Raw genomic sequence first — 16,019 nt, 5'->3', positions numbered from 1 at the left:
TCATTACGCACCTAAACACATGTCTTAAGGCTTGCCTGTTGCAGATTTGAGGTTAAATGCTTTTCTAGTTAAAAAAAAAAAAAAAAGGGCGTTTCCTGTCCTAGGCAGGGGGCACGAGGCCTAATTAGTAATATTTAAATAGAGTCGTGTTCAGGATGAGACACCTCACATACATGCCAAATATGAAAATGACTGCACCTTGGATCAGAGAGTTATTAGTCATTTCCTGAATTTGGCGTTTTTCCCAAAAAATGGCTGACTTTGGCAACCCATCCAGGTCAGACCCATGAATTAAAACTCACAATTTTGATAACTTAAGATCTCGTATGTGTCATGAACAGTATCACCAATTTTGAGGAGGATCCAACTAACTCCCTAGTCGCCAACATCTCAAATGTGCACCCTGTAAATCAATTAAAAATTCACATTCAACCCAAAATACCCGATTTCCGGTTGAGCTTTGAACATGGATGTAAGATACTTTTTGGAGCAGTTTTGCACAAGGAATCGCCTCCCCAAATTTCATTGCCTTATGTTGAAAAGAACTAATAGGAGAGGCCTTTTTGAAAAATTAAAGGGGGCGCCACTGAAACATTTTGTTACATATTTTCGTAATGTTGCAAAAATTATCGAGATTCCTGAGAAGCCGCAAGGTCTAATTGTAACTACAATGACCAACCTGAAAAGAACTGGCCGTGTATAAGTAAAATGAGTGATTTCTGTTGCCACTAGTTGGCGCTGTACGATTGATGCAAATGACCCCTACGGGACCGTTCAGGGTACGACTCTCAACAAGCAATGGACGCATGGCGCAGCTGGTCTGCCAAGTTATGACTGTTCAAAATTTGTGGCGAGACAAAATGGGGACGTCATTTTCACTTCCTTTTTGGACCCTTCTGCTTCAACAAAACCTCAATATTTTTCATCAGGCACCTGAACACATGTCTTAAGGGCGTCCAGGTAATGCCCATGAATGAAATTCACCATTTTGATAACTTAAGATCTCATATGTCTCATGAACAGTCTCACCAATTTTGAGGAGGATCCAACTAACTCCCTTGGCACCAAGGTCTCAAATGAGCACCATGGAAATTGATAAATTCACATTCAATCCAAAATACCAAATTTCCTGTTGTGTTTTGAACATTGGTGCAAGAGACTTTTTGGAGCAGTTTTGCACAACGCATTGACTCCCCAAATTCCATCGCTCTACATTGAAAAACCTAATAGGAGAGGCCTTTTTTGAAAAATTTAAGGGGACGCCACTGATCCAATTTGTTTTTTTCAATTAGTTTGTTTCGCAACATTGCAAAGTTATTGCGCATGTATGTGCAAATTTTGGTGAGCTTTCATGCATATTAAAGCCTCCAAATTGGCCATTTTCATTTGTCATGAAGAAATAATAATAATAATCCTTTGCCTTACAATAGGGCTCTCGCGCCAGTTGGTGCTCTGGCCCTAATAAATAATAATCCTTTGCATTAATTAATCCAATCATAATGTATTCATTTCGACATACAAAGAAGATCCTAGAATGAATTAAATCGTATACCAAGGTACCATTGTAAAGATAATAGAGTAAATACAAAGCATTGCTATTTAATTCTGGTCAACAGTGACTTGTATTCATTAGTCAGAGGCAAAAAAACCAGCAACCTGCAGTTGGTACTGTGTCAACAGCCCATGATGCTCAAATAATATATTTTTAAATATCAGGTGAGAATTTCAATCCCACCTAATTTTTTTACATCAAATTGTCTAGATTTTGCTAAGATTTTATAGCATTTTGACATGCACAGCAAAGCAACTGATTTCTGCATTGAACCAACAGAGAGAACATTCTCTTCTCAACTCACGTTACAAAGCTGAAAGTATTCATCCAGTGGAATAAATATTACATACCTAATGACACTGAGGGGGCAGAAATGTTCAGAGCCAAAGTGAGAGAGAAGCTCAACCTACAAAAACAGTGGACAAATGATTTGTGTCCCTAACAACAGGTACATGACATGTGATGACATTTATGTGTTTTTAAAAACTACGACGGCGTATTAAGGCCAAGGAAAGAGGAAAAAATCGGACTACAACAATAAAAAGTAGGCTACTAGTCCTATTATCACGTATGGCTAATGTAGCCGAATTAGCTATTACGTACTTTAAGTAGCTCTTTGCCACCTCCGTTAATATCAGCAATATTGAGAGTATCTCATGAGTCTGTGGTTTAGAATCTGTTTCACATATAAAGAAATCATTAATTTTTTGGCTGATATAAACATAATTGTAGAATAAATAGAAGGATTAAAACTCATACATCGTCATAGCTTCTAGGTAACGTGAGCTGACTTACATAGTTTTTTGTAATATATCGCGGAAAACACAGACAAGGCTGAAAAAGCAGTTTCTGCTCTTGCACCGCTCTTTAAAATAAACTGCTGTATTTTAAGGCAGTAGAACTGTTTTGTTTGATTGAACAATATGTCTATATGCTGCCATAGCAGATTCATGGCGCATTAAGTCCCCGAACTATTTCTAATTTGTCCGTTTTACCCTGGAAACCCCCGTTTACAACGTCGCGCAACCGCTTTTGTTTCAACATAGCCATAAAAAGAAGATAAGTAATCGTATTTATTATTTGAAATGTCATTTTTAGCTTAGAATCATTAATTGATGTCTAATATTTGGTTTTAAAAAAAATAAAAATTCACCCGCGTATTTTAAACTTTTATACAAATTATGTCACAATGAAAAAATTAGCGTCTGTAAAAAAGTCACGGATATCTACCTCATGACTTTTGATTTTTTTCGTTACTGTCGCATTTTCCCCAATATTTTAGATGATAAATAATCGATCCAAACCATGAAAAATTGAAAAAAAAAAAAAAAAAGTTTAAAAGGATAAATATATGAAAATGAAAATCTCGACCACTCCTTGATGTCTGCGATTTCTGCATTGCGACCCTTGTTATTAGGGATGGGAATCGAAATCCGATTCCAATTCGGAACCGGTTCCGAGTGTTTCGAGGCCTCGACATCACAATGAAAAAGCCTTAACGATCCTTTTAACGATCCCTAAAGACGCATATTGCGTCGTGACGTGTCTTGTTGTCCAGACGCATCAAACTAGCATGGCGCCAAGAACCACTCGCTCCAAAGTTTGGCTACACTTCACCAGGAAAAAGGGTGAAAATGAAGGGTTACGATAGTTTAGCACGAGCATTGCCGCCGTAAACATAACAATGACATCACGTAGGTTCGAACGCTCGAAAGTGTGTCTTCACTTCACGAGGAAAAATTACAACAAAGCGACTTGCAGTCATTGCGAGATGGAAATAACGGCATCGGGAGGGAATAGACTGCACTGTCCTCACCGAGACGCTAAGGCTCAGTCCTGGCTATACAGCTAGCTAAACTCCCAAATGACGATGCAGAAGACGTTGGTATAATTTGCTGACTTTATTCAACCATCACTTGAAACTAAAAATAGAAATGGAACAAATCAATTTCGTCCCCAATAACAAACAGGTTTGCATCAACGTAAATCAGCGATGATTAGCTGCTAACACAGTAATAACAAACAGTTAGCATGCGTTCGCTAGCATTAGCACATCGTTTAAACCACTACACAACTGGATTTAAGTGTCCAATCGCGAGTGGAAACACACAACAATAACACAGAAGATGATACATACAGGCGTTGGCTCTGTAGATATTTTTCAAACATTAACAAAGAACGTATGCTCGTGGCAGTGTTTCCCTTTCTCACTAACTCGCTCACTCGCTTGGATGCGGCATTTCTTCTTCTTCGCGTGTAAACGCGCTCTTCTTCACGTGAGCGCGCTCTTCTTCGCGTGAGGAAGCGCAAGGGCGCCACTACTTGAGCGTGAAAGCACCATAAAAACTAAAAGGCATGCATTTCAATATACTGGTAAATAAAAACAGGGGTCCCCAAACTACGGCCCGCGGCTCCATATTTGGTCCGGCCCCCTGAACAATTCCAGAGAGCATTTTGAATCTTTTTTGTTTTTCTCTCCCTCAGTAGTGTTATTTATTTCCTGGCCTTTTTCAGTGAATAACTCAGGGAGGGTTATTTGGTTATTATCTATTTAAATAATAGTGCTATTATTATTTATAATTATTATATTATTATTTTTATTTTATTTACTTTTGTTCCGTGAAGAATCCACAGAGGGTTATTTGATTGTGGCTTTCTGAAAAACAATATTTTTTTTACATTTACGCACTCCTGCAATCGTCACACTTTTTCTGTTACAAACTGACCCCGGCCTCTCATCAGAGAAGGGAAAAGTTATTTGGCCCTCACAGGAAAAAGTTTGGGGACATTGCCAAAGACAGAACAACGACCTATATGCCAAAATATACCAATATTTTTTATTTCGATTAGAAAAATGTTTCAGTAAAATGTTACATATTCTTGTGCATTTGCCACTTATTGCCACAGTTAACATTGAGGCTTTGGGCCTCTTTTGACCTCGTTGTGAGTTTGTAAGGTTGTGACTTCTGATTAAACAAACTTGATGCCAATCAAAATGTTTGTTCTTCTTTTTCCCGAAATTAGAATCGATAAGAGAATCGATAAAGAATCAAATCGTTAAACAATATCGATAATGAATCGGAATCGTAAAAATCGTATCAATTCCCATCCCTACTTGTTATATTACCATGTTTCACCCGTAAAATCCCCCAAAAATCCGGCTGTGGCCATTCACAGCTGTGTCTTGAAACCCGGTGATACATGTTTAATGGAGTTTTTGGGTCGAAAAGAGGTAAGAGGTAAGTATGCGATATCTCGTTAAAATCATGGCGTCTTTAATTATGCTCTGCTGTGCTCACATTCGATTTTAAGCTTTCCAATGATGTATCACATATGCATATAGCACAATTTTAAAATTTGGCCAAATTGGGGGTCTCAGAGCAGAACTTAAGTCACCTGAGTGTTTTCTGCCATATATATATATATATATTAGAACCAGTCTTGTAAATAGGGAAATCCTTCATCTTTTGGTATATATGTACATTCAATAGAATTTATACTAATATTTAATCGGCGCTCCAAGCTAATTTACGTAAGGTACAGTGGTATGAAAAAGTATCTGAACCTTTTGGAATTTCTCACATTTCTGCATAAAATACCATCAAATGTGATCTGATCTTTGTAAAAAAAAAAAAAACAAAAAAAAAACATTGACTGTTTTAACTAAAACCACATTTATAGGTTTTCATATTTTAATGAGGATAGTATGCAAACAATGACAGAAGGGGGAAAAATAAGTTAGTGAAGCATCACATTTAATATTTTTTATGCTTCATGCTGGGGATGAGGTGTTGATGTTGGTGAGCTGTTCCATTTTTCCTACACGCATAACGTTGTGTGTTCGTCCCAAACAATTCAACTTTGGTTTCATCAGTCCACAAAATATTTTGCCAAAACTTTTATGAAGTGTCCAAGTTCCTTTTTGCGAACATGAAACGAGCAATGTTTTTTTTTTTTTTTTTAATGACAGCAGTGGCTTCCTCCGTGGAGTACTCCCATGAACAACATTCTTGGCCATAGTTTTACATATAGCTGATGTATGCACAGAGATATTGGACTGTGCCAGTGAAGCAGACATTCTCGGGTTCTTTTTACCTCTCTGAGTATTCTGCGCTGAACTCTTGGCATCCTCTTTGGTGGACAGCCACTCCTTAGGAGAGAAGCAACAGTGCCAAACTCTCTCCATTTGTAAACAACTCCTCTGACTGTCGATTGATGAACATCCAGACTTTTAGAGATGGTTTTGTATCCTTTCCCAGCTTTATACAAATCAACAATCCTTGATCGCAGGTCTTCAGACAGCTCTTTTGACCGAGCTATGATGAATATCAGAAAATGCTTCTCATCAAGACACTTCTTACCAGGTGTGTGTTTTATAGTGGGCAGGGTAACGGTAAACCACTCATCAGTGATTGGGCACGCACACCTTATTTAAAATGTATGGTAAAAATTGGTTTCAATTGCTCTTTAAGTCGCCTTAGGCAGAGGGCTTACTTTCTTATTTTTCACGCTTTAGTCATTGTTTGCATGCTATCCTCATTAAAATATGAAAACCTATAAATGTTTGGGCGGTTTTAGTTAAAGCAGACATTGTATTTTCATCTGTGTGATTCTGACAAAGATCAGATCACATTTTATGGTTATTTTATGAAGGAATGTGAGAAATTCCAAAAGGTTCAGATACTTTTTCATACCACTGTACATAGCAGCTAATTCAGCTACAATAGCCGGACATAATACGACTTTATTCTCGTATTAATAGTACAACATTTTTATCATTCTTATTGGACAACTATATTTTTATACTTCTGCTGTCTGCACGTGCTCTGGGAAAGATGATCCTTACCACTTGCAAAATGGTAATTACGACTGTGTCCTGTTCATTTGCTCTTGCCTCCCCCATCCCCCCATATTAAAAAAAAAAAAAAAAAAAAAAAAAAAAAACAGCAGGCACAGGCATCTATTTTGTTTTATTTTGTTTTTTTGTGGGGAAAAAACAGTTTCTTTGCTCAATACAGTAAACTACCTTCAGCCAAGCATCCTGGGCACACAATTTGTAGCGCGATAATGTATTGAAACACTTTTGAGTTAATGATTATGTTTCAGGACTTCTGTAGTTTATCCATAGAGTCATCTCACTGCGTCATCTTGGGGGTCCCAGTAAATCATGCTATCTATGACATACAGTGGGGAGAACAAGTATTTGATACACTGCCGATTTTGCTGGTTTTCCCACTTGCAAGCCATGTAGAGGTCTGTAATTTGCATCATAAGTTCTCTTCAACTGTGAGGGACGGAATCTAATACAAAAATACAGAAAATCACAATGTATAATTTTATATAATAAATTTGTATTTAACTGCATGAAATAAGTATTTGATACATTACCAACTAGTAAATATTTCGGCTCTCAGTTCTTTTTTAAAAACCCCTCCTGTTCCCCACTCATTACCGGAAGTAATTGCACCTGTTTGAACTTGTTACCTGTATAAAAGACACCTGTTCACATGCTCAGACAAACAAACTCCAACCTCTCCACAATGGCCAAGACCAAAGAGCTGTGTAAGGACATCAGGGATAAAATAATAGACCTGCACAGGGCTGGGATGGGCTACAGGAAAATAAGCAAGCAGCTTGGTGAGAAGGTAACAACTGTTGGAGCGATTATTAGAAAATGGAAGAAGTTCAAGTTGACGGTCAATCTGCCTCGTTCTGGGGCTCCATGCAAGATCTCACCTCGTGGGGCATCACTGATCATGAGGAAGGTGAGGGATCAGCCCAGAACTACACGGCAGGACCTGGTCAATTACCTGAAGAGAGCTGGAACCACAGTCTCGAAGAAAACCATCGGAAACACATTACGCCGTCATGGATTAAAATCCTACAGCGCACGCAAGGTCCCGCTGCTGAAGCCAGTGCATGTCCAGACATGTCTGAAGTTTGCCACTGACCATCTGGATGATCCCGAGGAGCTATGGGAAAAGGTCATGTGGTCGGACGAGACCAAAATGTAACTTTTTGGTCTAAACTCGGCTCGTTGTTTTTGGAGGAAAAAGAAGGATGAGTACAACCCCAAGAACACCATCCCAACCGTGAAACATGGAGGAGGAAACATTATTTTTTGGGGCTGCTTCTCTGCCAAGGGTACAGGACGACTGCACCGTATTGAGGGGAGGATGTATGGGGCTATGTATCGCCAGATATTGGCTGACAACCTCCTTCCTTCCGTGAGAGCCCTGAAGATGGGTTGTGGCTGGGTCTTCCAGCATGACAACGACCTAAAGCACACAGCCAAGGCAACTAAAGAGTGGCTCCGTAAGAAGCATCTTAAGGTCCTGGAGTGGCCTAGCCAGTCACCAGATCTGAACCCGATAGAAAATCTATGGAGGGAGCTGAAAGTCCGTGTTGCCCGGCAGCAGCACCGAAACCTGAAGGCTCTGGAGAAGATCTGCATGGAGGAGTGGGCCAAAATCCCTGCTGCAATGTGTGCAAACCTTGTCAAGGACTACAGGAAAAGTTGGTATCTGTAATAGCAAACAAAGGTTTCTGTACCAAATTTTAAGTTTGATTTTTGTGATGTATCAAAAGAGAGTAATAAAATACACCTTGTGTCAAGTAGGGTTCATGCCCCCGATGATTTATGACTGTGACCTCTGTGACCCCGCCCCCTTTGATTGTAGTCCTTTGATCTCTATTGTGATGACAGATGATTGATGACCCCTCCCCCCTTTCTCCTTTGATCGTAGTCCCTTGATCTATATTGTGATGACAGATGATTTATTACCCCGCCCCCCTTTCCCCCTTTGATCGTAGTCCTTTGATCTCTATTGGTGATGACAGATGATTTATGACCCCGCCCCCCCGGACCCCTTTGATTGCAGTCCTTTGATCTATGTTGGTATGATGTCATTGATGTGGTTTTGGTCATGACAGATGTTTTACAACTTTGAAGTTTAGCGCATGCGCGTTCCAGGGTATGGGTTATGTCCGTACATGTCCCCCCTAGAAAAAACGTAGTGTATGTGTGGGGGGCGTGTTTAGCGCATGCGTGCTATGTGTGGTATGGGTTCTGTCCGTACATGTCCCCCTAGAAAAAAACGTAATAGGTGTGGGGCCGTGTTTAGCGCATGCGTGCTCCGGGGTATGGGTTATGGATCTAATTTGGATTGAGTTAATTAAAGGGGTATTTTTGATGGATCTAATTGGGTTTAAAGTTTTTTTTTTTTTTTTTTTTTTTTTTTGATGGATCAAATTTGGATTGAGTTAATTAAAGGGTCTTGTAAGGTTTTGATGGATCTAGTTGAGGGGTAATTAAAGGGTTTAGGGTTAGGGTATGACTTAATGGTTTGTAATTAGAGGGTTATTGTGGTGTTGATTGATCTAATTGGGGAGTTATTTAAAGGGTTTTTGGATGGGTCTAATTTGTGGCGTTAAATTAAAGGGCTTATGTGTGGTTTTGATGGATCTAATTGTGTAGTTAATTAAAGGGTTTTGTGTGGTTTTGATGGATCTAATTAGATCTAGTTAATTAAAGGTTTATTGTTGTTGTTTTTTTTCGGTTTGGATGGATCTAATTTTTTTTTTTTTGGGGGGGGGGGTTAATTAAAAGTGTTTGTGATCATGGGTGTGTCTTAATTGGGTGTATGTCCATATATGTCCAAACGAGACGTTGTCACGGATGTTAGGATATGTGCGGTCATGCCCCTCTACAAAAAAAAAAAAAGGGGGGGGGGGGGGCGTGTTTAGCGCATGCGTGCTCCGGGGTTTTGGGAAATGTACGGACATGCCCCGCCCCCCCCCCCCCCCCAGAAAAAAATTAATGGGGGCTGGGGGCGTGTTAAGCGCATGCGTTCTCACGGATGTTGAGACATGTCCGTACATGTCCTAACGAAGAATCGGAAGTAGTAGGGCGTGGCTAGCGCCTGGGCTAGTCGTAGCCAAAGCGATGTCCCCTTTGACCCGTACCTATTTGGAAACAAGGGGGGTTATGGGAAAGTGTGGGTGAGAAGGGGTAACTTGTCTAGGCATGTTCATGCATGTCCGGACAAAGCCTCCATGGGAGGGTGTGGTCTGTGTGTAGGCTAATTTTGTAGCAATGAGTGAGTGAGTATTTTTCCGGCGAATCTTTTACCTTCTGGATGAAGTCTCTTCTGTCAGGTTTGTGGTTCTATAATAAGTTTTAAGAAGTCTTGCACGACTTCAATTTCAAGCATTTGTGAAACTACAGTTTTTATATCAAAGTAACTTCATTCCATTTACTCAAAGTACAGCGTCTTTCAAGTATGAAGTTTGCTTGATCATTTCACCACAGATACTACAGGCAGAGCATTGACTTCAACTCCAGACAGCTTTTTGCTGCAACTATAGTTTGGTACTAATGTATACATATATACACTTAGGCAAATAACTATGTATTTCAACCGGATTTAATTCATTCTATTTCGCAAAGTTAGCATGCTCTCTATATCTTTAAAAGTAACCAAATAAGAGTTGGTGACATACCAGTTTTGTTGCCGAAGAGTCTTTTCTCCCCAACTTCTTCCTTGCGATTCCGCGGGCCGACTGATTCGAACCATGTCTCAAAACTCGACGCGAATCTCCGCCCCTCTTCCATAGCATGGAAGCATAGTGTTCTAGTTATTATGCAGTCGACCTAACATACAGTTTCAGAGGTTTGCACTGGTGAACGGTCAGAAGTTTACATTCGAGTTTTCTCAACAGACTGTAATATATTTGATCCAAATAAATACCAAATGCTCTAAAATACTGTATATAGTGTTCTTATTCTTCAATCAGTTAATATACACATCTTTGATGTGAAAGATGTTATAGAATGTATAAGGTGATAACTTGTAGAACATGAAAAGCACAACATAAAATGTTGAATATGAACTACTACTGCGTCCGAAGTGTTATGTAGATATTATGTGAATGTTCATACTTGTAATTCTTGAGGTTTGAGGATTTACTTCCTACTACAAAACACATTGTCTCTAAACTCGGTATATTTGGATATTTATGGAAATGTAACTATTTCGTTGTTAGTACGTTTATAAAGAGTTTAGTAAGCGAGATGACTAAAGTTATACACTACATGAGACAGTAATTCATTTACTTTTAGGGAGAAGTAATTTTTAGCTGTAACTCATTACTTTTTAAAAGTAAGATGACCAACAGTGGTTACAAGTTAACTTTTTGTGTTTAAGAATGACAACTGCCATCTTGATATTACAGTGAGCAAACAATAGGATGATGTACAACTCAGTTTCATTGCAAACGTATTAGTTCAAGAGTGTTCCATTTAAAAGACCCCCTAACATAAGAAAAACAAATGGGAACTAATATTCACTTTGAAACTAAAATTACATGACATAAAATGTTGAATATAAAAGAATGCTACTTGTAGTTCAGCGGGTTGGACTATTTATACATTTATGTTAATGTAATTATTTCCTTGTTAGTATGTTTTTAAAGAGTTTAGTAAGCGAGATGAATAAGTTATACAGTACATGAGTTACTAACTCATATAGTCTTTTTGGCAAAAGTATTTTTTAACTGTAACTCATTACGTTTTTTTTTAAAGATTAACAACACTGGTTACAAGTTAACTTTATGTGTTTAAGAACGACAACTGCCTTCTTACTATTAAAATGAGCAAAACAATAGGACGATGTACAACTCAGTTTCATTACAAGCGTATTAGTCCAAGAGTGTTCCATTTAAAAGACCCCCTATCTTAACAAAAACAAATAGGAACTAATGTTCACAAAATTACACAGCATAGAATATTGAACATAAAAGAATGCTACATCTAAAGAGTTATATGTTAGAATATTTTTAAAGAATTCAGTAAGCGCAATGAATAAGTTTAAACAGTATCCAGACCAAATTGACAGCCAGCTGAGTTATACTAGCCATCTCCACCCCCACATATTTTTAAAGAATTCAGTAAGCGCAATGAATAAGTTTAAACAGTATCCAGACCAAATTGACAGCCAGCTGAGTTCTACTAGCCATCTCCACCCCCACCTGCAAACACATACAACGTGATAAAAGATACATCTGAAAGTGTCCATTTCAACAAGGGGCAAAAAAAGCAGGTTTCAAAGACCTAGACAATTATGTATTTAAAAATATCTGCAATGATACTATTATCTTGTTATTTCAAAAGATTTTATGAACATTACTTTAGTACAGTACGCATTTGTTTTGTGCATATATTAATTTCACATGCTAAAGAAATGTTTGTACGCCTGATACAGTTGGTATACCTTCTCTTACAAAATCATCTTGTAATTGCATAATAAGCGCTCTTATGCAAACGTGTTCATTTGAAAAGTGCAACAAGCAACAAATACGGTACCTCCAAAAGCATACTGCACATATCTGAACAATGATGAAGGAGGGGAATATGTTGGACCATTTTTAACCTTCTGTCTGTTTGTATTCCAAAAGCTACTACTTACACACACTTATCTCATACCTGAGTCAATCCAAGTTAATTAAAGAAATATTCAGAACAGTATATGTTGCGTTAGCAAGTTTGATAAAAAATTTAAAAAAAATAAAATAAAAACATTCAAATAAGAGTTAGGTAGTTACATACCGGCTTTGTCAATTGACCATACGTGTGCGCATTTTGAAGATGAGTCACGTTTCTCATTGGTTCTCTCATTGGTTATTCAAAATCATTCTAAAATACTTCAGCCATAAAACTATTCATTTAACTTTCTGCCAATAATGCAATTCCGTGCAATTGAGGTGGCACTGTCATGACTGAATGTCAGACTGTCATGCCTCATTGTGTGAAGTTTGCTCGTTCTTCCCCACTCCATGTGTGGAGTTTCCTCCCACATTCCAAAAAACATGCATGTTAGGACTATTTAACGCATCAAATTGGCCACATAATTTTTTGGGTTGTCTGGAAATTAGTCTGGTAACCCTTCCATTTTGGAAGGATCTTAGTGTTCGCGGCATGCTCGTAAGGCCTCCTATTTTTACCCATTACATACTTTCCTGAAGACTTAAAGATTGGCATTTTTTTTTTTTTCTTCCTCAAAACCCTGTTTGTTTGTTGTTTTATTTTTTTTTAATAAGAGCAACTTTATGTATCTTTAATACATCATAATAAAATATGTCCACACCATTTAGCAGTCTAAATTTGTCTTTTGAAAACTTCAGCTGTACACTCACTGACGTCATGCTATTGGCTCCAGCCATCCTGTGTGGACTCTGCATGTTCTCCCCCTGTCGATGTCGATGTGAAACTCTAAATAAGCTTCATAAGTCACATCGACGTACCTCTTTTTTCACTAGCAGGCCAAAGTGTTCCACGGTGTGTCTGTGGTTTAAAAGAAAAAAACTACAGTAAACATCAGTGAATCAAGAACTCTTGTGTCACCACGTGTGAACAATCCGTCATCCTCAGTGTACCTTTTTATACCATCCGCCAACAACGATGGCAGGTACAGTATTCTATTTTTTTCCTTAATTTTATTAATACGTCGTATAATACATGTTTTTGGGTAGTTATTTTTAGGTTTAGGGGGTATTTAGGGGGACCTAAAGGGTTAATTCCGATTTATGCGGTAATTTGGGTTATGTCGTCAGCGTAAGAACGGATCTCGTTCGTAACCCGGGGGACTACCTGTAATTTGTATTGTATTGTGTGAGAAAATTGTATTCATGCTTAAATCACAACCATTATACATCATATTTTGCATGCTTTTGTTATGCTTGCATGAGAACATTGTAGCATAGAGCATCATTGTTATATTAACCGGCTTGAGTGTGCCTTCCCATAGCCTTGACTATCGTAGACTGTATCACAATATGCCCAAATATGGACTGTTATGTTCCTGTGCTTTCCAATGTGCCCTGAATGAATACAAAGGGCGACTGTGGCTTATCATCGTTCTAGCCAGAGCCGGTGTTGAAGGTCGTATCTTGAGGTGTTTTTCCCCCTACTGGAGATGTTTTTCTGTGGAAAACCACCAGAGTTGATACTTAAGTTTCAGTCTCGTTTTCATAGGTATCGTTTCACAGTAAGCATCCTTGGGTAACGCCCTTTCAACAGTATAAATGTCCAACCTCTATTGTACTTATGGGTGATCACAGCTCCTGGCAGAATCACATCATTTTGTACCCCTGATATATCATGTTTATAAAGTCTTCGAAGCAGGCAATCTTTGGTTGGTCGTATTCATTTCTCTCATCGAGCTATCGAGGTAACACTTGTCTTGGAGTTCAAACCTGAATTTCCCTGACATATTGTACTGATTTTTTTGTGGTTGTTGTTGTTGTTAGAGACTAAATACAAAATGGAAAAAGATTCACTTAAAATTAGAGAAAAGTAAAACAAACAGAAATTTCCACATGAATGCAAAATTTCAAAAAATGAACATGCAAAATGAAATGAAAAATAACTAAATATTACATTGATAAAATGCAAAGTAACAAAAAAAAACTTTGACTATGTTCAAAAAAGAATACGTGGGCAGACCGCATTCATACGAATGGCTGGCTGTCAAGTATATACGGAGGCAAGTTGATGATAAAAACGGTCCCTTCTGAATTTTCAACAGCGTATATTCTATAAGAGGCACTTTATAATGTCTATGTTGAGCTTTATTGGTATGTGCGTGGCGTATTATATATTTTATCTAGGTGACGAGCTATTTTCTACTTTTTAAGCTGACTCTGCTAACTGGGAATGTATCGCCAGGGATAAATTCATTAAGTCGCTACCTCTTTAAATTGTCAACTCTTTCAGAGGCCCTTTGTGACGTTCACACTCATCTATATTTGTGACTATTGGTACATGACTGGCTTTCACGTGCTAATTAGCTCGATTTTGTAAGCTTTGAGCTAAGGTATCACCTTCATGGAAGAGTAGCAGGTCGATGCATGACAACCTGTATTGTTTACACCAAAATGTTTGACATTATTATATTATAGAGATCTGTATAGATTGAAAAGTGATGTCAACAAACAATAAACACAAATTTATAATACAAAACTAATTTCATGTTATTTTATTAGGTCAAATTTTCATGAACTGCTTCTGCTGGGGACTGCTGCTGGCTGTAGGCCAAATGTAGCCCATTTTTCAAATAGCAAAAAACATATTAAATAGGCCTTTTATTTCATGTTTTGACGGCTGAACGTTGCCATCCATTTTTTCTGCTGCTCTAATTCTTTGCGGAAGCCATGCTGCACAACCAACAATCAAAGGCCGCTGATCCATAAAATGTTAGGTGTAAACAATGAACCACGACACCAATTTCATCAATTGTTCAATAAAAAATGTTTTTCTTTATCAAGGGGTAATAACTTGTTATTGTTATACATTACACAAAGAAAATAATACAATTTTGTTCCTGTCTTGTAATCATTGTATTTGTGTTGCTTGGGTCCAAGCTAAATGAAAAATGCCTCTAAAAAGGTACAGGTTTGGTTTTGCTAAAATTAGAGGCTATATTAAAAATTTGAGTTAAGCAGGAAATGTTTGTTAAACGTAATTTCAGGTCAAACAGTCTATAAAATAAGGAATATGTACACACACACACACACACACATATACATATAAGCATTAGAACGTACAACAGTAAAGAAAAGTGGAAAATATAATTTAAAAGTCGTGACCTCAAACGTTTTGGGAAACAAAAGTGGTTTTATATGACAATGCGACAAAACAAACTAGGATGTGCCATTCAGAACTTGGGAATAAAATATGTTATACATGGTGTTAGCTTTAATATATTACCACAGGTAGGTGAATCAAGGAAATCTAGACATTTTCTGGAAAAACAGCATTCTTGTTGTGAAAAACGAAAAACCTAAGTCATCCTGCATTTCAATGTAAAAGTTGATTTCTCATGGAAATGCCAAACAAACATGAAACTTTCACTCCACATCGGAAAGTTCACTTCTGTGTAACAGTTTACATAGTTTTCAGCTGTCGCCTTACGCCTCCAAATGTAAAACTAACATTTGAATATATGTTATAATGCAATGACAAAATCAAATCACTTAGATACATGATTATATCCATTTTCCCATAAATGTCGCAACTACCGCTGTCAGTTTCATTGAAAACCACTACAGTTCTGCTTGTGCTTGCAACTACCCGAGGCTCCGTAACCCGGAAAACCCGGAAGTAAAATCGGATAATCGATCCCTATGGGGGTGTCGCCACTCTCTTTATATCGCTCTGGGTATGACTGTATACGTGAATGGTTGCACGTCTCATTGTGGCCTGCGATTGGCTGTTAACCGATTCAGGCTGTACCCCGCCAACTGCCCGTAGTAAGCTAGGATAGGCTCCAGCACATCCGCGACCCTCGTGAGGCTAAGCGGCATTGAAAAGGAATGAATGTGTTTTTATTTTAATGATTAATTATTTTATGAACTTATTTTTAATGATTAATTATTTTAAAATTTTAAATGATCAATTTATTTTTATAAA

At 37.9% G+C, this 16,019-nt stretch overlaps 1 protein-coding gene across 7 annotated transcripts in view; it reads right to left on the bottom strand.

The window, feature by feature from the left end:
- Positions 1-16,019, bottom strand: part of LOC130930417 (SUN domain-containing ossification factor-like) — a 116,473-nt gene that overhangs the window by 47,712 nt on the left and 52,742 nt on the right. For all 7 annotated transcript variants that reach the window (XR_009067053.1, XM_057858374.1, XM_057858376.1 and 4 more), the window contains one exon: positions 1,903-1,958. Coding sequence is in view for 6 of the 7 variants with exons in the window: in XM_057858374.1 (XP_057714357.1) it covers positions 1,903-1,958 (56 nt within the window). In the remaining variant the exon portion in view is untranslated. The remainder of the gene's footprint in view (positions 1-1,902; positions 1,959-16,019) is intronic.

The sequence above is a fragment of the Corythoichthys intestinalis genome, chromosome 14, assembly GCF_030265065.1.
Source record: "Corythoichthys intestinalis isolate RoL2023-P3 chromosome 14, ASM3026506v1, whole genome shotgun sequence".
Taxonomy (NCBI): Eukaryota; Metazoa; Chordata; class Actinopteri; order Syngnathiformes; family Syngnathidae; genus Corythoichthys; species Corythoichthys intestinalis.
Note: the sequence above shows the minus strand (reverse complement) of the source record. Positions and strands in the feature narration are given on the sequence as shown.